The sequence below is a fragment of the Phragmites australis genome, chromosome 14 (genome assembly GCF_958298935.1).
Source record: "Phragmites australis chromosome 14, lpPhrAust1.1, whole genome shotgun sequence".
Classification (NCBI taxonomy): domain Eukaryota; kingdom Viridiplantae; phylum Streptophyta; class Magnoliopsida; order Poales; family Poaceae; genus Phragmites; species Phragmites australis.
The window spans coordinates 30101053-30123300 of record NC_084934.1 but is presented as its reverse complement, the minus strand read 5'-3'; the positions used below and the strand labels follow the sequence as shown (position 1 = coordinate 30123300).

General features: G+C 43.6%; 2 protein-coding genes across 2 annotated transcripts; both read right to left on the bottom strand.

Annotated features, from left to right (window-relative positions):
• Positions 1–8816: 8816 nt before the first annotated feature.
• LOC133890470 (ricin B-like lectin R40G3) lies at positions 8817–10160 on the bottom strand. The gene is made up of 3 exons (XM_062330848.1): positions 9808–10160; positions 9565–9687; positions 8817–9453 (listed from the first exon to the last, which is right to left on the bottom strand). The coding sequence occupies exons 1-3, from the start codon at positions 10039–10041 to the stop codon at positions 9220–9222; spliced, it is 591 nt and encodes a 196-aa protein (XP_062186832.1). The 5' UTR covers positions 10042–10160; the 3' UTR covers positions 8817–9219.
• A 9519-nt stretch (positions 10161–19679) lies between these two features.
• LOC133890469 (ricin B-like lectin R40G2) lies at positions 19680–21566 on the bottom strand. Its single transcript, XM_062330847.1, has 5 exons — positions 21319–21566; positions 21122–21244; positions 20373–21009; positions 20059–20287; positions 19680–19948 (listed from the first exon to the last, which is right to left on the bottom strand). Exons 1-3 carry the CDS (start codon positions 21475–21477, stop codon positions 20578–20580), a joined length of 714 nt encoding a protein of 237 aa, XP_062186831.1. The 5' UTR covers positions 21478–21566; the 3' UTR covers positions 19680–19948; positions 20059–20287; positions 20373–20577.
• Positions 21567–22248: the final 682 nt, after the last annotated feature.

Here is a 22248-nt window from a genome sequence, read left to right as displayed (position 1 = left end):
GGCCGCACGAGCGTCGCGAGGAAAAGGACGGCTGAAATTCGTCTTCCACTTTTTGTCTTTCATTTCAGGACCTCAAGCTCTGAGCTTAAACTCTCATACTTCTGACTTTTTGTACCATGTTTTGGGTCTGATATCTTTAGTCAAAGTGATGACATGCAAGATAAAGCAGCTGGCTCTATCTTGAATTGATACCTCATCTTGCTGTAGCGAGTGCATTGAGTCAACGGTTTAGGTGAGGTGCAGAGTAGGAAGAAGTGAGTAAGTTTGCTCTCTGAACCAAGCGGCCCGTGACCCAAGTTTCAGACTTTTCCCCACGAGGAACAAGAACAAGTGTAGATTACTCACTCCTTAATTTTATGATGAAGCCCATCGCTTGCACTACAATTCATCAGCGACGCCGATTAACCACTAATCTGGAGCAAGTACCGAGGCTCAAGTACCCAAATTCAACTGTTGATGTTAAGTGAAACCGGGCTAATTCAACTCCTAACCCATAGTTAATCCGCACGCGCGGTGGCGGCCGGTAATTTCTCGGCACCATCATCACGCATGCATTGCACGCGTTGCCGCCACCGAACACGCCGGTGCGGCTGTCTCGCAATGCCCGGCGCGGCGCCACCGCCACCGTACCGAGGAGCTGACGCCCGTGACCAAGAAAATATCTGCACATGCAGTGACGGAGGCGAGATTAGTAATGAATTAGCGAGAGATGGAGATAATTATGGTCAGAAAGGACACATGGGCATGTAGAAAAGAAGGCGTCAACCTCGCTAAGCGAATCAGGATCGTGGTTAGGGTCAATAATTTGCTGAGGATCGGAATGGATAATCTTATTAATTTGTCAGTATCGTTGATGGGATCAAAGAGGCAGGCAGGTATGGATGGGTGCATGTTTCATCTTGGTAGTGTTTAGCTAGCTAGGTCGTCGGGGACTCTTGCCAAGAGGAGATGATCATGATAAGGACGTGCTTACGTGAGCTAATCAATCGTGAAACTGCTTGTCTGTTTTTCGAAGAGAAAGGGAGGCATCTTGATCCCGTGGCGACTTGTAGTTTATACTGGTGTTTGAGCCAGCCTTGGAGCAGAATTTATGACAGGAATAGCAATTGCACGCGAATTTCACACATATAAAATCAATTAAGGATATATCAATCTGAGAAAATAAAATAATATAGTATAACAAAAGGAAGGTTTGCATACTCGAAATTCATAATATCATCATATAATTTTAGAAGAAAGATGTAACAGCTCACCTCCAAAATTCGCTTACAACTCAGTCCACTTGTGTGGCAGCCCTGTATACACATATCACATCTCTTACACTTTCGTCTATGTTTCGTGTAAAAGGGCTAACCCGAAAGTGCTATATTTAGAGTGCGAATGCTTATAAGCTGGTCCCAACTTATTTAAACAATCAAGATGTTACTAAACTCACCACATCGGATATTTACACGAGTATTACAGGTCGAAACCAGAAATACTAATAGACTGAGGTATTACAGGAGGAAAATAACGAGTACATGGACAGGATGGAGTGGACCATATCGTCCAGAGTTGACCATCCGTAGCAACGTTATGAGTAGGATAAGATGCTGACCAAATTGTGAGGAGATGAAAATAATTCTCACTTAGTAACTTGGTGTAAAGATAGCGCGATAGAAAACGACCTTCGTGGTAGATGAGAGTGAAGACGACGTGCAGACGGTGACACATCCTCTCTAAAAAACTGGCACCGTAGGCAAAGTGCGGGGCCGACTCACCCACTGGAGAACCTTGGTGGTGAACATATGGAAGATAAATATTGGATGTTTATATGTGAAAGATAAATAATAAGAGATTAAATATATTTTTGGAATATATTTAAAGCAAATATTAGACGTCTAGTTATGAAAAACAAATAATAGGAGATTAAATGTATTTTTAGAATGTATAGAAGGCAAATATTAGATGTCTAGGTATGGAAAGCAAATAATAAAAGATTAGATGTATTTTTGGAATGTATGGAAAGAAAATATTTGATGTGTAGGTATGGAAGGTAAATAATATAAGATTAAATAAATTTGATCTAACTTTGAACGGTGATCGTTCAATCAACTTGTATAAACAATGAAGATCGATCGGATCGAATCTATCATAACTTGTGCACCTTATAGAAGTATAGATGGCACACGCATGCAATTTGGGCTGCCCATCTCAACACGTTCCATGGACACGTCAGCATGGTGCCACTAGGGATGGCAATCGAGTATGATAGGTATAGATAGTGTTCATACATACTCGTACATACCAATTTTTGCTTTGCCTCGGGATATACCCGTGAATGTCCGCGGGCGAAGAGTAGAGATCAAACCCGTCGCCTACGAATATACCTATTTACCTACGGGGCGTCAGCGTGGTGGGCTATATCCGTGCTCGTATATCTATCGGGTAATATTTTTCGCCTACAAACATACCTACGAGTATCAAATATTACTAATACTCAATCATATTAGGATATTTATCTGCAAGTAAATAGATAATCGGTAGAATTGCCCTCCTTAAATGGCTCTCGATCATCAGCTGGCCTGGGGCTGGAGGGATCGATCGGACGGATCAGGTAATATATATGTCGGCGGCAGGACGTATATATGATATTCCCTGGCATGTACTCTTATGCTTGGGAGAGTTTGGAGCGAGCATGTTGCATGGCCCGGGTTTATCATCGATCATCGACGATGGAATCCATGGCAATAATTGCAATCACGGATCTTTGTCCAGAAGGTCGGCCCGGTGCTGCGTCTAGTTTTTTCCTTGGGTTGCCAACCCAATATATGCTGCATACGCCTGTATGTGCATGCATGGTACTGGTAGGGATCATCCACGCAGGACCAGTAGTGTCAAGGTTGCTTGATGTAATAAGTAATATATGTGGGTTGCCTGTGGAGAGCATTGTAAGCGAGGAAATATGCCGAAATCCAGCAGAGTAGCGTCGGAATCCATCCAAAGTTGGGCGCATGCCAAGATTTCGTCGGTCATGTTCAGCTGCCGGCCGGCCAGCCGCTGTACGCGCGCGGGCGAGCTTGCGAGTTGCGAGCCTTGCTGGTGGTGGGTGGCTGGGTGCAGGCCATCGAGGCAGCACTTGTTTGCCAAAACACTGCAACACGCACGAGTCTCCGTCGCCGCGCACACCATGGATGTCGTTCGTCACGGGCATCGATCGCAACATCATTGGCTTTTTTTTTAAAAAAAAAATTCTGCTAGTTTTAGTAGACGACGAGTGAATTATAAGACCAGACGTTCCTTTTAGATTCTGTTTAACAGGACTCATCTCATATATTCACATTAAATCTCTAGTTTTTAGATTAAAATAAAATAATTTAAATCTCCTTTTTAAAACTAAAAAGTAACAAAACCGCTCATGCAAACCCCTTTCATATACTAGCCTTCTAGCTCCACGAATTCGTGCCAAACAGGCCTTAAAAGAGCAGAATCCAAAAATGCAAGTAGGCGATAGCTGCTAACAAATTAATGCTTTGCAACATGCAAATTGTCTGCGCTTCGCCACCACGCTGACGCAACAACTCCATCGATCATTCCCAGCAAGAGAAGCGAACGCCATGACGCGCCTTGCGCATCTAGCTAGGCTGCTGCTGGCTAGGCCAGCGGGTACGTGGTCGATCGTGTCGAGCTGCACTACTCTACTACTTGTTTTTTTCCCGTGTAACAGCTGTTGTGTTGGCGCCAGTTCAGAACCCTAACAATGTACAGGCCTTCAAAATGCCTAGACAGAGTCAGAGATGTACGTACGTTCGTATCCAGTCGGTTGCAATGCATTTACTGGAGTATGAACAACAGCTCGATATATCATTAGATGAGATCGAGCAGCATGCCGTGTGCAGTGCAAGACGAACACGCTTCGTGACACCAGTACAACTCGTGAACGTTCTCGAGGAAGGGAAGCTTGTTGGCCTCTCCATAATCTAACGAAATACTGCAAAAATGTGTGGTGTGTCATATAGGTGCTAGAAGTACAAGTCCATACGGGATTTTCTAAATAAGAGCATCATTGGGTAGCAGTATTCAAAGCTTAATTAGTTTTGTGGCTATCGGTCTGCCAGAGCAACTCAAGAAAATGAAATAAGAAACAGCAGCAAAATAATTTAATTCGGGGAAGGACAAGGACATGTTGGCTATCTTTCCACCACAATACTGTCAGAAAAGCGTATGATATGTACTTCAAAACTATAGTACATTTTGCATATTATTCTACGTTGCTGCTAATGTAACGCTTCTCCATATATAGGTTTTTTTTGCTGTACATGTGGCAATGTTCTGTTGGTTTTTGTCACTCTCTTTTTCTTCTTTTGGCCCCGTAAGATCAACGTTTTGTACTGGTAGGTTGGTTGTACGCCTGAGAGTTTCTCACAATATTTGATGGAACCTATACGTGGCAATGGCATGATATACATGGCATTTCTTTTCAAACCATGTCATTGCATGCCACTGAATACGCCCTACACCAGTATATAGCTACTGCCTACTGGTGGTATTTAGTTGAAACAAAAAATGTCATTGTAATGCCATCAACTTGCATACGGTAGCTTAACTTTACAATTAATCTAACTGAATGCACCTAGAATGAATGGATATGGCACAGGTCAATAAACAAGTTGGCCACCGGTACACTGGTGTCACCTTGATGATTAGATTGTTCAGGATTTGTATATATTTGTTTTTTTACACAGGATTGTCTCCTTGACTTTTGTGTATAATATAGTGCTAGGATAGCAGTTGGTGGCCGGCCTATAGATCGGATTCTTTTTTCTATCTCTGTTTTCTGAGCAGTAGTGTGTGATGGTTTGTTCGCATGAGTTTTATCGTTATGTATTGTATATGTAGGTCGAGAGGATACATGTTGAGTGGAGTTATATTGGTTGAAAAAAAAGTATTTAATTGATGTTTTATGTCTAGATAAGTTGAACTGAATTTCTGTTTGATTGACTAAATTTAAAGCCGTATATATGGATAAGAGTTGACACTGTGATTAGTTACTCGTATGACGATATTTTATGATACTGACAAGTGTGTCTGTCTGTATGAGTGAATGCAAAAGTCTGTATTTATCGAGCCAGGTTACATAGAGAAGGGTTATACTACGAACATATATTTATATCTGTTAAACTAAACTAAAATAGTATATTAGAACAAACATATTTATCTATGAGATTATACATATCTATAGAGCAGCGGTTTGCATATGTGTGCTTTTATTATTAAAAAAAACTGTGATGGACCTAGCAAGCTAGTCGAACCGGAACCAAGTATCTGCACGCTATTTTGAAAGGCCAATTATTGTACGAAAGGAAGCCGAGGTAACTGAACAATTCGCTAAAAGAAGACGAAGAAGAAGACAGGCTACGACGAACTGAGCGTAGAGGTACATGTAGTCTTTGACCTAAGCAATAGCATAAGCATAGCATAGCCGTGCTCATGCGTCCTGGAAAGCGGTAAAGCTAGCAACGGCCCGTAAAACCGTGGATACTTCCTTTGACCATCAGGTTTATTTGGACGGCTGGACTCGCGCGTGTGTTGCAGACAGATTGGCCCGTGTTTTGATCCTTTGACCCTGGGAACTATCTCAGAATCAGCAAAGACCAGAATTTTCGTTTGGAACGCGGCCATGCCATGCTTTGACTCAAGCTGCACGAGCACGAGCACGCAACTCGCCGGCACGGGGCACAGCCACCTCAAGCTCGCATAGCATCGACATGATTCCTGGTAGCTCAATACAGATGCGAGCTCTGTACGTCACAACCCGGTCCAAGAAATCTGAAAGTCCATCGTATAGAGGAGGAGGAAGAAGAAGAAGAAGAATAAGAAGAAGAAAGAAGAAGAAGAAGAAACTAGTTTAACATATACTTGCAGCCCAGCCCAGCCCAGGAAAGAAGAAACTAGTTTAACATTCAGGCCTTGTTCGGCTCATGCCTGCCCTCATCTGAACAAAAATTCCGGCCTAACAGATAATAGGCCAAGATTTTGGCCCAACCAAATAAGGCCTCAATAGTATGAGAGGCCCGGCTCATTACTAGAGGCCCGTTGAACGCTGGTTCAAATCTAGGTACCCATGATATTATACACATATTTTCCATGTATGATCCTAGAACGAGACAGACAGATAATTATTTGTCGCAAGAAAGGAATAAACATTCTAAATAAAATGTATATACAATTAGATATTTTAGGTGGAGACAACAATCCAACATATATATAAATTTTTTCCATGTATGATCCTAGAACGAGACAGACAGATAATTATTTGTCGCAAGAAAGGAATAAACATTCTAAATAAAATGTATATACAATTAGATATTTTAGGTGGAGACAACAATCCAACATATATATAAATAATATGCATTGGGGGTCATCTTCTTTTATATATCGCCATATGTCACCAAAAGCCACTAAGCTATTTGAGGATCATTGCTCCGTTAGATTAGCCTCTTAATCGGAGCCTAACTGTACCACCCCGCTTTATCTGTTATGTTACAGATTAACCCCACAAAAAATATATATGAAATAACGTCAATATGCACCACCATATCAGCATGTCAGGGATATTGAATATAGCAACATAACGATATCATATCGGTTCACAACCATTTTTGTTCAAACCGGAATAATTAGACCCTCGCATATCGATTTCTTTTTATTACAAAACCAACTGTTGTCTTTCCTGTCTTCGAATTGATGTAAAATTTATGAGGAAAATCATGATTTATACAATATTGTTTAGGGTTAGAGTGACGTAAATTTCTTCATCATTTTAGAGCATATTATTATATGAGAAAGACCAAATAAATGTTATTTTTAGACCAAGGCATTATAAATCTTATAAGTCTGCTGAACATGAGCAAACCTTTAGATGCGCATGAAGAAGTCACGAGAAGGTGTTAGAGGAAGAGGAGTTCCCCCGATCTGAGACGACTTTGTGGCTAGTAAGATAAGGGAGAAGTGGCGGTCTCGTTTGCTTACAAAATATGTGATACTAGTGCGTGAGTTGATCAATAGAGGATTAAAAGTCTAAATCGGGAGGTCTCTAATATTCTTTGGAACAGGGGTCGTTTTCGATTCCATGAACATACAGAGGAAAAAACAACTTTGTAAAGTTTGTGTTCAATAGTTTTAGGTTGGGGAATCTGACTACTTTAGTGAAATAGAGGATTTTTCCGTAACTCTTAAGAGGACAATTCTTGTCTTGAAATCAGAAGGGAATTAGGAAAGCATGTGATGCATTGCCCCCCAAAAAAAAAAAAAACCTTAGCGAATAGATCGCGGAGCGCAAAGATGGTACAAAAACATGACATGATCACATCTGTACAACTAGTAGTTCCACTACCCAAAGCGCTCAGATGTATTTTTATCAAAACCAAATAAGAGAGAGCCTTGTGAATCTTAAATCAAAACTAAGCACAAAAGCATGCATTGTCCGGAAATTGCAAAGCTTAGATCGGATCAAAATGTCACGCATGCATTCTTATGGAGTACAATGGAAGTCCTTATTCATGTATCTTATCAGCTTTCTTTGTATATCATGTTCTACTTTTCGTTACTTTTCATGTACTTCCTAATAAAGATGATGAGTTTATGTACTTTTATCACTTGTCCGTTTCAATTGTTTCTTTGGCACAAAATTACTATGGGATTTAATCATGTCACAAGCCAAATATTTTAGGTTATTGTATTTTTTAATGGTTTAGCTTACTATATTAAAGTAAATACAAATGGATCGCAATATATTGTTTGGTTTAATATGTGATTTTTCTTGGTGCGCGTAAGATTAATTTAATATGTACAAATGGACCATCCGCAATGGCAAGGACATATAAGCCTACTGTAACTCTTGTAGCACGCCTATGACAGTTGGGTCCCGGTCTCGGCGTCAGCTTCCATCCCGCGTGCGTCCAGGTGACTCCGGCGCCTCCCACCGTAGACTCCAGTCACCCCTGCCACCTCCTTCCTCCGCATTTCTCTCACGTTCTCGCTCAGTCCACCTCCTCCTCACCCTTCCGTGTTCCCTAGCTGGGATTCCTCGATGCTCGGATCGAGGTTGGGGCCAGCGGCTCACGCAACTGTCGCTGAATCCGCGTCGACCTGAGCCTATTTATTTGTTATCTCATCTTTGTCTATTTCAGTGTCTAATTTCATAGTGCCCCATCCCATGAAGTTGTGCAATGGAACATGCTCATGCGGATGTGTTTATTTTCCATGGCAGGAAGGGCTAGGGCAGGTTGGCTTATGCGTCAATTATGGATACATTCACATCTCTTTCAGATTCGGTTTCTCCTTCTGTTTTCTTGCTCCTCCTCTTATCCTAATTTTTTTCACAATATCATGTGTGTCACAATTTGTTACTGAGTTAGTAGTATGTTATTCATGAGAAGCACAGCGAGCAACCTAAGCTTAACCCCCCCCCCCCCCCACCCTCAGATTGCCAGTCCCCGTCGTTTATTGTGCTTCTCTTTCTATTTGCAGTACAAAAATTCATGTACTATTTTGATTTCTATCCGAGATTGGTATTTGCCCAAATCAAACATTAAGATAACACATGCATTTTGTACAATTAGCTTATTTATAAATAATTGTTCTTCAGCTAGATGAATCAAAGATATGTATACCATGAACCATTAGTAATATCGCTTATCCTAATTCATACAAATAGTTTTATAGAAGTTGTATGTCATATGTCACTTACTCTCAACTTGTGTTGCTTGTGCTCCTTGAAAATGCAGCCTAGAGATGAGAGACTGGACAGAAAGAGACTACTTTTATGCAAAAAATATGTAAAACTGCTTCTTTTCATTTGTCCTCTCTTGCAGGTTGCAACTTTTCATTCTCATGAAGCACAACCTATTGCAGGGCCAAACACACCGAGGATATTTCATTGTGCCACAACTTATTATTACACGCACGTACAGTTGCAACGTATACTATCATGTTAAGATGATACAGAATGCATATAAGTACAGTTGCAACTTATTATGACTATAAGTAGCTCTTGTCTCCTGCTTTATCATACAGAAAGGAGGACAAAGCTCAATTATTCTATCATGTTAAGATGTAACGCGAGATCGATCGAGTTGTTTATATCTGGTCCATACATGCTGCACTCCAGCAGAAATACGGATGCTATATATATACGTACGTCGCCGTGGTCCATGCGTACAGGGCTCAATCTCATGATCAGTAGTAGGGCTGGATCTTCCAGCGCTGGTTGTCGCCCTCGCACCACTTCCAGAGCACGATCTCGGTGCCGTCGCGCACGCCGCCGTGCCACTTGTCGCCGTGGAGGGCGTCGAAGTTGAGGTAGATGTTGTTCACCATGCGGACGCAGCGGAAGCCATTGCCGACGTCGCGGCTCTCCGTCCACAGCACCGACTCGTCCAGGTACTCCGGGTTGTACGGCACCAGACGAACCTGATCATCGCCGATCATCCTCCGGTCATATATATCACATAATATACTATCTCCAATTGAAAACTTCCATTGCCAGATCGATTAACACGAAGTGTGAAGGCAGAGACTTACAGGGTGGGACTGGCCGAGGGAGTGCTTGATAGCCTCCCCTGTTGCCTTGTTCACCAGGGCAAAGGCAGGGTAGCCCTCCTCGTCCTTGATCGTCGAGCTCCATCTCATGTCCTTGATCCAGTGCTGCAATTAGTCGATCGACCAGACAAGGTTTAACAAACTAATCAGCAGCCACTGACGTCTAAGCAAACATCGATCGATCTTGCAAAATAATCTAGGTCGTGTCGTAGCCAGAGTGCGTGCCTGGTAGTCGTCCTTGGGGTTGGCCGGCGCGAGGACGACCTTGCCGTTGCTGATGGTCATGGCGTAGTTGGGGTTGGCGCGGCAGTACACCTTAACGGTGGGCTGCGGCGGCAGCGGGCGCCCGCAGCCGTTGCCCTCGATGTTCACCTGGGACATCCCGTACGGCACCGGCGGCGCGTACCCCGGCGTCGCGATCCCGTACCCGCCGTAGCGCTCACGCCCGTAAACGTCCATGGCTAGCTGGTGCAACTGTGACCTTACCTTTCCCGATGCTCAGACTGGTTTTGATGGCAAGCAACTACGCAAGCACTTGTTCTTCTTCTTCTTCTTCGATTTATAGGGCTCTCGTTCCATTGGTGTGTGGCGTTAACATCACGCGGCGCGGTGTAGCAGGTGGTGGTGATCTGCATCGATCGATCGGTGCATGCATGGGCAGGAAGGATGATGCCATGCGACACTAGCCGAGGAAAAGTGATGCTCGCGCCGAACCTTTACATGATTCGATTCCTAGTAGTTTTGGGAAGAATCTTTCAGCTATTATTGCTGCCGGAGATAGGACAGTTGTGGCGGCCACGAGGCAGCCGGTGGAGCCCGGAGAATCTTAGCAATTCCACCGCGTTGTGGTTAAGCAGAAAATGAAAAACGTAATGCAGAAAAAACGAACGGATAAGAAAAGGAAGCAGCGAATTCGAACATGGATTTGCGATGACTTTCGTAGATGAACTCGAACTCTTATCGACGTGTTCTGGTTTACGTTCTGATGGTAATCGCATTGCAGGAAACCTTGGCCCAATGACGGCGGCGCGACGAGAGGCTGCGAGGTGGCACGATGGGATAGCCGGGAGAGGGGAGGGGTGGCACGACGAGTGAAGCACAATGACGGCACGGCAGGGGGGGGGGGTGTCCCGCGATGAAGCGGCGGCGTGGCTGTCGCGAACGACGAGGAAGAAAAAAAAAATCTTGGTACATCGTCGAACATATGCTCATCTACATGCTGTGGAACATTTAGATATTGTAGTACTGAGAATGACGATTAAAAAAAATAAATAGATGTCTTACAAATTTGTTTCGAAATTGATAGTGTTTTTCTATTTTGACCATCTAATATATCTCAAAACTAAGAGCGAAAGCAAAAAAATAGAGATAAATAAGTTGTTATGCAAATTTTCAAAGAAGAACAAGGCTCCTATGGATATAAAAAACTATATGTTCTATTGATACTCATTATTATCATAAAAGATAGCATCTTAAATGAAGAATTTTTTGATCCAACAAAAAGATCTTAGGATGAAGAGATTTTTCAAGTGGATGATTTACATATAAGTAAATTCAAAACCTACTTGTATATATTTGTATATAAATTTTATACCTTTAACAATAAGAAGAACAACTTCTCAAAGTAAAAAAAATTTCAACTCATTAATCAAAATGACACAACCAAAAAGAAAAAAAACTCATAACAAAATAAGGGAGCCAAAAGAAAGAAACTATAAGAAGATAAACACAAGCATCAGAGAAAATATATAATTTATTTCTTCAAATGTCAGCCTTTGTTTGGACAGATTATAAAGTATTTTTCTCACAAAAAGCTCCCACCTATTACAAAAGCTAAGATCCCCTCTCTCTTTTCCTCTAAAACCTTAATATACAAACTCAAGTAGCTGGCTCAAACCTCCCACACAGTCTTACTTCTCTATTTATAGGCCTAGAGAGGTAACTTAGCCTTTAAATTTCCTTATTCTTAAAATATTCACTCTCTTCCAATGGTCTCAGACTGATCACCGGAGTATTTTGGTCTATTTTCGCTCTATCTATCGAACGGTTGTGGCTTCTTTATGACTTAACTTCGTCTCGATGCAAACTTCACGATAATGCCACGTGCAGTCCATCCGTCGACGATTTTGAGACCAAACTACGAAACCATCTTGCACACTTCTTAAAACGTGACTTATTGCCACTTGCTTAAACCTTAAGCAAGCATCCTGATGTCCACATATATACTCCGTCTTACGATCTTGACCGTCGGCAAGTCTTTTCCGCTTCCGCTCCCTCATGCTGCCTTATCACTTACACCTGCATCTACTTCGCTTGACTTTATCAGCACACCGTTTTAATCCATCTTTACGCGTTTTGCTTGACTTCCACGTGTACAACTAGGATCACCCTTGACTCTGACCGGACTCCTCGATCATCCGGCAGCAAGCACCCTGTTTGGTCTCGATCATCCCATTGTCCACTGCCAAGTTGCATCAATCACCTGCACAACACAAGACAAGCAAATATGCATCTTCAACACCATTATGGATTAGTCAAAATCAAAAATCTTTATTGAAGGACACATCATACAGAAAACATAAACACCGAATGATCCGATGTTCACTCCTCTTGAGCGTCAGACCATCCGGCGTGTTCAACCCATCAGACCAACCATTTTGCATCTTCTTTAGAAATATTAGTCTGGCGTGCTAATCAACTCATCGCCGGACCATCCGGCATGTGCATCTCCACCAGATAACCATTTTGCAATCTCTGTGCAAGAAATATTCCGGCGTATCCTCCGACATTAGAATCCCCCATCGCTGAACCATCTGACATGTAGTATCCACCCTAGACACGTTCTACAAGCTTTCTGGACAAATGAGACCAGCGTGTACTGCTGCCAACGCCGGACCATCCGGCGTGTACTTCAATTTTTGCTTTTGAGTTGAATTGCTCTGACGTGAAGTCTTCCTGAGCGTTGGACCATCCGACGCGTTCAAATGTCCCAACGCCGGATCATTCGATATGTATAATTTTTCTGAACTCGGAGACAAAAACATCAATTCTATTTTTCTTTGAAACTTTGGTGAGTCATGATTATAATTGCAACACATATACATACTTATACAATCCCCAAAAATAACAAACTAAAATAATAATCTTGTCAATCGCTCATCACACATAAATCAAGTCACATTTTAACTTGGTTTCTCAGATATGCATCCCATAACATTTTTTCGAGGTGGAATCTCGTTGGAGTCTGATAGATGACTCCAACAAAAGGAGGCGAGACAGGGGAAGAAAACTACTTCGCAGTAGCACACGTGATGTATAACATCTCCGAGTATGATGCACCACACCCTCGTAGGGATTAGGGACAAACAAAAGCATGTTTCATACGGGAAAACACTATTAAAATTAGGATTTCAAATTCATTTTACATTTTTTTTTCATTCACCAGGTGAAAAGACTGAAATTGGTGAAATTTCGCTAAAATTTTAATTATTTTCCATCATCTACTATGTGGATCTCACATGTTAGTGAAAGAAAAATTCAAAATTAGATATTTCGTTACCCTTCGAAATTCACAAAATTTTACCAAAATTTTAGCAAAATTTTGATCCCTGATTAAAACCTACATCACTAAGGCCTTGTTTGGATCAGCTAGAGCTTATATAAAGCTGTTTTTAAAAGCTCTAATCCAAATAGCCTAACTTTTTTTGTCTAGTTTATAATAATCCAACCACCTAGCTTACAATAATCTCATAAGTTGGCTCTCCCTAGCTATTTTCAGCTAATGCATGTCAAAAAGACCATTTTGCTCTTCACCCTATGACCTTATCCCCTCACCACACTTCTCCCTCAAGCATGGCCGTCGTCCATCTCTCCCTCACGCTGACGCTCGCAGGCGCCGCCGCCCATCTCTCCCTCACGCTCGCTGAACCCTAGCCGTAGTTGGGGTTGTGGCTCGGCCGCCGCTGCCGCCTACCGGTGTAGCCTCGAATCTCGCAGATGGACCTTTTTGGGAAGCACAGGGACAACAACACGTTGCCGCCCAATCCCGTCGCCACTCAATCTCGCTGCCAGGGACTTCTTCTCCGTGCCGGACACCACCCTTGGTGGCCATGGTGTTACTCCTTGATGCGGTTAGGGCGGAATGGAGGGGCTCGACCTCAATTTATAGGCCCCCATATTCCACAACTTGATGTGGTACCAAGAGCCAATGTTTTCTTCATCGGTCGACAATATCGGGGAGGTAGAGGTCGCAGGTGGGCATCGGGGCACTAGCCCTTCTCGGTCCACCAGCGCAGGTCGTGCCACTGCGGCGACACGCACCGGATCGGGCAACGATCCTACTGCCAGGGTGGTGAGGCTGTTCCGTGCTCCTGGAACGACCTGAGTGGCTACCAGAGGGGCACGTGAAACTTCTCAGGTCGCCGTCGCCATAGCTGGGAGTGTTAAAACTCCTCGGTTCACCGTCGCCGCAGGTGGGAGTGGTGGCACTCCTCGGTTCACCGCCGACATAGGTGGTAGTGCTGGCACTCTTTGGCTGGCCGATACAGCTACTAGCCCAGAGGAAGAAGATGAAGGTTTTGGTCACGGATCATCGATGAGGAATTTTCTTGCTCATCTAATTTTTCATTCCAGTCTAGTCTCCAACATTGGTGTTCATCTTGCTAACATCCGCATGTAATATGCAATAAGCATTGACAAGTGATGGTACTGATGATGTGTGTGCGTTTGACTCATTCAAGTCTGATAAAGGTGAATTTAATTGGGACAATTGTAAATTTGCCACTGTTTTGAACCGTTATTGCAAATTTGCCACTAAAAAATTACAAAAATACCACCAGAACTGTCATTCGAGTGGCATTCTTGCAAAAAATAAAAAACCAATGGTAAATTTGCAAAAGCCCCAATTTAATTCAGATGATATGTGGAACAGTTGGGCATGAACATGGCTTTGTCAGTAGTTTTTGTTAGAACAGTACAGACTACTGGTATACATTACAGTCCTATTTGCTTTCAAATATCCTCTTATGTAGTACTTCTACTACTTGACAGTATGCCTACCTTCACATTTTGATTCTAGCTGCACTATCCACGATGCTATTACAACTCTATTAGGACGATAGAATTACCACCTGGACCCTTTTGTAGGTCTGAATTCATTTGGATGATATTTCTTTTGGGTGAACCTAAGTGGAACGATTTCACAAATCTAGTGTTCATGTGAACAAATGCATGTCTGAGTTTGAACCAAGCAAGTATCTATGAATATTACGCTGTTGCTGAATGTGAGTGCTTGTCTGAATTTAGGATCTTCTATTTATACTTTCATCAAAACATCGCAGCGTCAAATAGCCTATCCACTTCTAGTGCTAGGAGAAGAAACAGTCTTGCATATATGTTTGTGTTTTCTTTGCCTCAGCACCATTGCTGCCAAACATGAATTTCTCAGTTGAGCTCATGTGCATTATTTTTTAATAACTTTGCTTGTGAAGTTAGTGATTTGCTTCATGAATTTCTCAGTTGAGCTCATGTGCATTATTTTGGATGCCAATGTATTATCTGTTTTTTAAACAAATGCTTAGATATTTTGCTTCTCTTTTTATATGACAAATCTTCAATAGAGGGACAAGCTATATGAAAAGGCTAATTGGACTCCGGCCAATACTTATGTGTTATGTGACCTTCGTGTTGAGAAAATAAGGGCTAGGAATAGGAATAATGGATTTATGACCTCTAGAGTTTATAAGAACATAGTTGAGAAGTACTTTATAAGCCCAGGGTTGCGACACTGTAGAATTCAGCTGAAAAACAGATGGGATGGACTTAAGGGGCTATTTAGCTTTTGGTTGTGACTGAACAAATAAACTGAACTTGGCCGAACAAATGGAATAGTGATGGCTGATGACAGCTATCGGAAAAAACCACACAAAGGTGTGCACCCTTTTGTTCGAGTAATACTTGTTCATTATATTTTTACTACTGTACTTGTTGACTAATGTCCAATCAATTTTTTTCAGGGACATTTCGAATGGAAGAAGCTCAGGAATGGCCCCCCAGTGTGTCTAGATCAACTTGAAGTGATATTGGAGCATACTGTTGTGGATGGATCATCCTCTTGTATTCCTGGCGAACACATTGCTGGTGATGTAGGTGACGGAAGTGATGAAGGTGACGAAGGTGATGAAGGTGATGGATATGATGGGAGTCATATGAGTAGCACTAGTATGAAGAGAGCTAGTAGTACTAGAACATGTGCTATTGGTCCAAGAAAGAAAGTAAAGAGCCCTTTGGTCACGATTATGAAGGGAATATGGGGCACTATACAGTCCAATAGTGCTATAGCCCAAAAGGTGATGCAGGGGAATTGAGGTCATAATCCATCAAGAAAGCGATGTGATTGGCTGTGAAAAGTGGGGCAGCGGAAGGAAGTGTGGAGCATTTTATGGCTAGCCAACTCTTTGTCAAACTTGAAAATCATGATATTTTCTTTACCTTTATCACCAACGAAGGAATGCTTGGTTGGTTAAAGACGTGGTGCCATGAGAAGAAGATGTACTAGTTTCTTAGTGATATGCAGTCTTTACCTTTATCACTTTTTTGTTGCTTTTATATTTATAAGATAATATGTACTACCTATCAAGGTGGGTGACATGTGAACTTCGCAGTCAAGTTTGGATGTCTACTTTCCTAAACACTTTGTCTAGACCTATCCAATGGCAGATTGTTTTCATATGAAAATCAAAGAATGTTTCTAGGGCACTGTGGTTTGTGTGGCAGGTTGTTTGAATCGTAAGGCATGGTTTGATTTATGATGCTCGGATGCTACCACTTCTCGTGTTTGTGGTAACCTGTTTCATTTGCTGTGATGTTGCGTAACAAGAAATGCTTTTTGCTGCATGTCTTGGAAATCTAGCAGTTATGAGCTGTCTGTCATGGAAAATCTATCATGCCCTCTTTTCTCCCTTTTTTTATCTTGTCATTTATATGGAAAATTTGAACCCTTTCTATTGTACTATTTGTAGATAAACTATTCTTCAAGTGATGACGAGGAAGGAACACTTGAGGTTGCATGGAATCAACTGGAGGTGATGCAAGAATATGGTGCCATTACATGCATATTTGGTATGTACTATGATGCTACTTTCATGAACAAATCCAAGATGAGGGAACCCGATCTCTCCGGATATGATTGGGTTATGAGAACCCTTAACAATCTAACATCTTGCTTCAACATGTTTAGGATGAGTAGGGAACTTTTTGATAGGCTACATAATTTGCTAGTGTCATCATATGGCTTGAAGTCAACAAAGAAGATATGCTCTATAGAGGCTTTAGCCAGGTTTTTATGGATCATTGGTGCCCCACAATCTATTAGAGAAGTTGAAAATCGTTTCGAGAGGTCAATCGAGACGGTTAGTCAGAAATTTGAAGAAGTGTTGCATAGTGCCTATATGCTCTCAGTAGATATTATCAAAACAAGAGATCCAGAATTCACGACGGTGCATCCTAGACTACAAGGTGCTTGTTTTTCATCACATTTCAATAACTCCATTGGAGCAATAGATGGGACATGTGGGACGCCATGGATATTCTACTCAAAATGTATTGGCTATATGTGACTTTGACATGAGGTTCACCTTTGTTGTCGCGGGATGGCCAGGATCGGTGCATGACATGAGAGTGTTCAGTGATGCTATATGCAAATATGACGAAAAGTTCCCACATCCTCCACCAGGTAAACTCACTTGTTGTTATCTTATCTCACTTCTTACATAGTCAAATTTATAATGTTCCTTTTTTAAAAATTTCTAATGTTCTAATTTTTTTTAGAAAAAATTTCTCTTATGGACTCGGGCTACCCTAACCGAGTTGGTTATCTTGCACCATACAAGGGGACGAAGTACCATTTACTATAGTTTCGACAAGGCTCAAGACCAAGTGGGAAATATGAGGTATTCAATTTTTTACATTCATCTCTTCGCAACATCATCGAGCGTTCATTTGGTATTTTGAAGATGAGGTGTAGGATTTTATTGGACTTACCATCTTATCCAATGATAAAGCAAACCAAAATAATACTTGCATGCATGGCCCTCCATAACTTCATTCGAGAAAGTGCAATGGCAGATGCAGGACATGTGTGATCATGATGAAAACTACATGCCAATCCCAGTGGCCTCTTCATCTCAACGAAGATCAGGACATAAATGTCTTTCGTGATAATCTTGCTAATGCTTTATTTGCTATGCAAGAGTGATTGTGAGAGGCTATTTGTATGGAAAAATATTTAAATCTTTATGGCTTATGAACCATAAATCTGGATGGAATTGTGCGATGACAGGCAACACTAGTGCCTGCCTGTTTTCATGTAACCTAGTCGTTGTCCGCATTCACTTTGTTGGCCCCACCTTCCACCTCCCCTTTGCTTTGCTTGCGCCCGTGAAAGAGGTTTCAATATGAGAGCAAAGCCATATGTTTGCCTCTGACGTGTGCAATGCAAGAGAGGATAGATGAGGCACCCTATATCCTGAAGCTGAGAGTCTAGAACTGAGGGCAACTGACATGAACCGGAGATGAATGCATTCACTATCGAACAACAGCAATAAAGAAGGTGTCAATTTGGCACAAAAAAAACAGTAATAAAGGTAAGGGTACTATAGATAATTAGCACACAAAATCATCAATAAGCTAGTTTATAATCTAGGGATCCAAACAATCCTTAGCTTTTTACTAGCTAGCTTTTAACAATCCATAAGTTATAGGCCAACTTTCTATAAGCTCTAGCTAATCCAAACAGGGCCTAAGGTTATCAATTTATGGTTCAAATCCCATGTTTCTTCTGTATTTCTTTTCAGAGGTCCGGATATCTCCAGCTTTGATGTCATAAACACTACCCAAATTGGCTTTTTAACCAATGAACCTACAGAACAAATGGTCGATGTCGTTTTTTATAGAGGTTTCATTTTTTAAATTACAAACGCACATACACCCACTCCGGTGCGTACCCGCGTTCGAACGAAAAACCTCGAACGCGGACGGGCTGGGTGCTACCACACGTGCACAACCAACCGAGCTAGCCTCAGTTTGCTTATGGCCTTGTTTGGGGGAGCTTCTGGCAGCTTTTGCTTCTCAGAAAAGCTGAGAAGCTGAGAAGCTCCCCCAAACAGGTTGATTGCTGAGGAGCTTTTCTGAGAAGCAAAAGCTGGTTTCTGGTGAAATAAACTAAAAGCTGAAAAGTTGGCTGAGGGTAGCTTTTCTGAAAAGCTGGTATGCTGAGAAGCTAAAAATTAAGCCTATAAGCCAAACCGCTTATCTCAGAAGTTATAAGCAGCTTTTCAGAAGAAAAAAAATCCATAAGCTCTAGCTCCCCCCAAACAGGGCCTATAGAGGTTTCACTGAAAAAACTCATCTAACCCTTGAACTTTGGTGATTTGTCCACCGTGCATGCCTCCATGAACTTTCTGAACTAGAGCAAGTAACCTGTAATCCATTATTGGCAAAAAAACCTAAAGTTCCTAAAAAAGAAAAGGTCCTTAAATACTAGCCCTACATGCGCAATCCGTGCCACTGACAGGATGTAAAACCGGAGGAGGTGGGAGAAGAGAACGAGAGATGATTTGTTTTTTGTAAAATGATTTCCTTAAAAAAAAATGGCCCAACCTGCTAGATAGCCTTGCTAGTCTGGGCTTCTTTCAGAGAAGGTAAAAAAAAGCCCAATTTCTCTCTTTTTTTTTTTAAACGACTAGTGCCATCTCCCCAGCATTTTCCCGTGGGTGGATGTCGGCGCAATCGCATTTAACAGTTGAGAACCCAACGATTGCTCGGTTGGCTTTGTGCAACGGTGTTCGTCCAGCTCGTGCGGTGGATCGCAGCTCGTGCATCTTGTCGGGGTTTTTTAGTAGCATCCGGGTTGAGCTTGAATTAGACTAAGATATACAGATGCGTGTTTAGTGATACTGCACATTTTCACGGCGGTGCTCACGATCCCCTCGACCTCGAGCAATTTATCCGGAGCACAAGAGTAAAACAGAATGCAGGTAAGCAAGCAAGCTCATCATGATGAAGCAATGTAATAATGAATACAGACCGTGTATCGAGGATGCAAAAAGTCGAAACTCCATTCATTCAGTAGAAGAAAGGAGATGATACATACAGAGTTGAGAGTACAGGCACCGGTATCGAAAGAAAGCCAGACGGATTACATCAGAACGCATGCAGAATACTCAGCCAATTCGTTCTCACATAATAAAACCGGGCCGGGCTCACTAACAGTCTGACACAAATACCATTCCGAAATTTGTGCTACATCGCACACGGTTTTATTAGATCGCAGCATTATTATGTAGCAGGTCGTCCACCATCACCATCTCTGCAAACACAAGCAACAATCAAGATCGTATGTTAGAGGGAGCACGAATTCAAAGGATGCACGGCAAGCCATCAATGGTGATTGTACAGTTAGGTGACGACGGCACTTACACCAGGGGAGGATCTTCCAGCGCTGGTTGTCGCCCTTGGCCCACTCCCAGAGCACGACCTCAGTGCCGTCGTGGACGCCGCCGTGGGCCTTGTCGCCGTGGAAGGCGTCGAAGTTGAGGTAGATGTTGTTCACCATGCGGACGCAGCGGAAGCCGTCGCCCACGTCGCGGCTCTCCGTCCACATCACCGACTCGTCCTGGTACTGGGGGTTGTACGGCACCAGCTTCACCTGAGCACCACCGCCGTCACATCGTTGTGAGACGCCAAGCGCTTGTCGGGAATCACGGAAGATGGTGAGATGAGTGGTTGCTTACAGGGTGGCCCTGCCCAGTGGAGTGCTTGATGGCTTCGCCGGTGACCTTGTTCACCAGCGCGAACGCCGGGTATCCTTCCTCGTCCCTCACCCTGTTGCTGTGCCTCATGTCCTTGATCCAGTGCTGCACACGTACACCATCCAAACAGATCGGAATCGGATCATTGTTAGAGAGAAAGCAACACAAATGCTTATCAGCTCACTGATCAGTTTGTTTGTGGTACAAGCAAAGGTAGAGAGAGTGCCTGGTAGTCATCTCTGGGGTTGGTGGGCGCGAGGCAGGCGGTGCCGTTGCGCACGGTGAGGCTGTAGTCCTCGCTGGCCTTGCAGAAGACGCGCACGGTGTGCACGGGGACACCCCCGATGGAGGCGTTGCCTGGGCCGGCCGCGGGCGAGTGCGCCTCGGGGCCCCAGGGCAGGATCTTCCAGCTCTGGTTCTCGCCCTTGCACCACTCCCAGAGCACGACGGTGGTGCCGTCGTGCACGCCGCCGTGGTCCTTGTCGCCGTGGAAGGCGTCGAAGTTGAGGCGGGTGTTGTTGACCATGCGGATGCAGCGGAAGCCCTTGCCGACGTCCTTGCTCTCCGTCCACAGCACCGACGCGTCCTCGTACTCCGGGTTGAACGGCGCCAGCTTGACCTGCATCAGCATGCCATGGGCACATGTGAACGAACATTGCAGGACAGAAAGAGGGGCCCAGCAAAGCAAAATCTCTGGGCAGATCCATGGGCATGAAGAAGAGAACACGTACGGGGTGGGACTGGCCGAGGGAGTGCTTGATGGCGAGGCCGGTGGCCTTGTTGACGAGCGCGAACGCCGGCATGCCCTCCTCGTCCTTCACCGTGGTGCTGAAGCGCATGTCCTTGTACCAGTGCTGCGCGCATGACGGACAGAGCCGGGGATCACAACTCAGAAGCCGGTGTGGGTGGAAGGCAGCGGGGAGCGTACCTGGTGCTCGTCCTTGGGGTTGGCCGGGGCGAGTACGACGTTGCCGTCGCGGACGGCGAGGCAGTAGTTCTCGTTGGCGCGGCAGAAGATCTTGAACACCTGGTTGGGGCCCGACGCCGGGGGAGCCGGCTGGTTGTGGTGGTGCCCGAACCACGACATCTTCTCCGGTGCGACGCGGCCGACGAGAGCGTGTGCGTGTTGTGTTGATGGGCTCCGATGGTTGGGCTGCGAGGAGAGGCGCTGCCCCGCGGCCGCGTTTTATAGACGGCGGCGAACCGCACCCCAACGGTCATCTCTCGGCTGTATGCTTATCTCTAGTAAATGCCTGGCTCTCTCGCTGGCAAGTGGGGCCGCCTTGGTTCTTAACTGGTTTACCATATTTGATTTGGTGATTTTTGGCAGGTTTTGCATTATAGCCGTTTGATATCTTGGTAGGAATGTACTGGGAGATTTGGTTGGACGCACCTGGATTATATTCAAACTTGCCTCTGCATTAGCTGCATGAAATGCCTCTATGTGAAGGATTAGTGAAGCACACACCACAGTTGATGATGTTGTCACTACCCCGCTCTCTGTTACATTGTGCATTAGCTGTTTGCAACGGATGCTCATGCCTCCAATGTGAAAGAAAGGTTAATGCAGCGTAGTTCATGTTGCTGTCAGTACTCCTTCTAGTCATATATATTTTGCAATAGCTCTATGCCTCTAACTGTACAGGAACGTCAACCTTACAGCCACGCTAAGCTAAGCAGTGATCTCTGCTTGGTCGGCATGTTTTGGATTGAAAAATCGGAAATTTGTGCTTGCTTGGCTTGATGCCAATCACCGGACCCTATACTATACATGATGGATGGATGCTCAACTAAAGCGTCCATGCTCTTTGCTCTTTTCGAGACAATCAGCTGCCATGCTCTTGGTGCTGCATGGCAC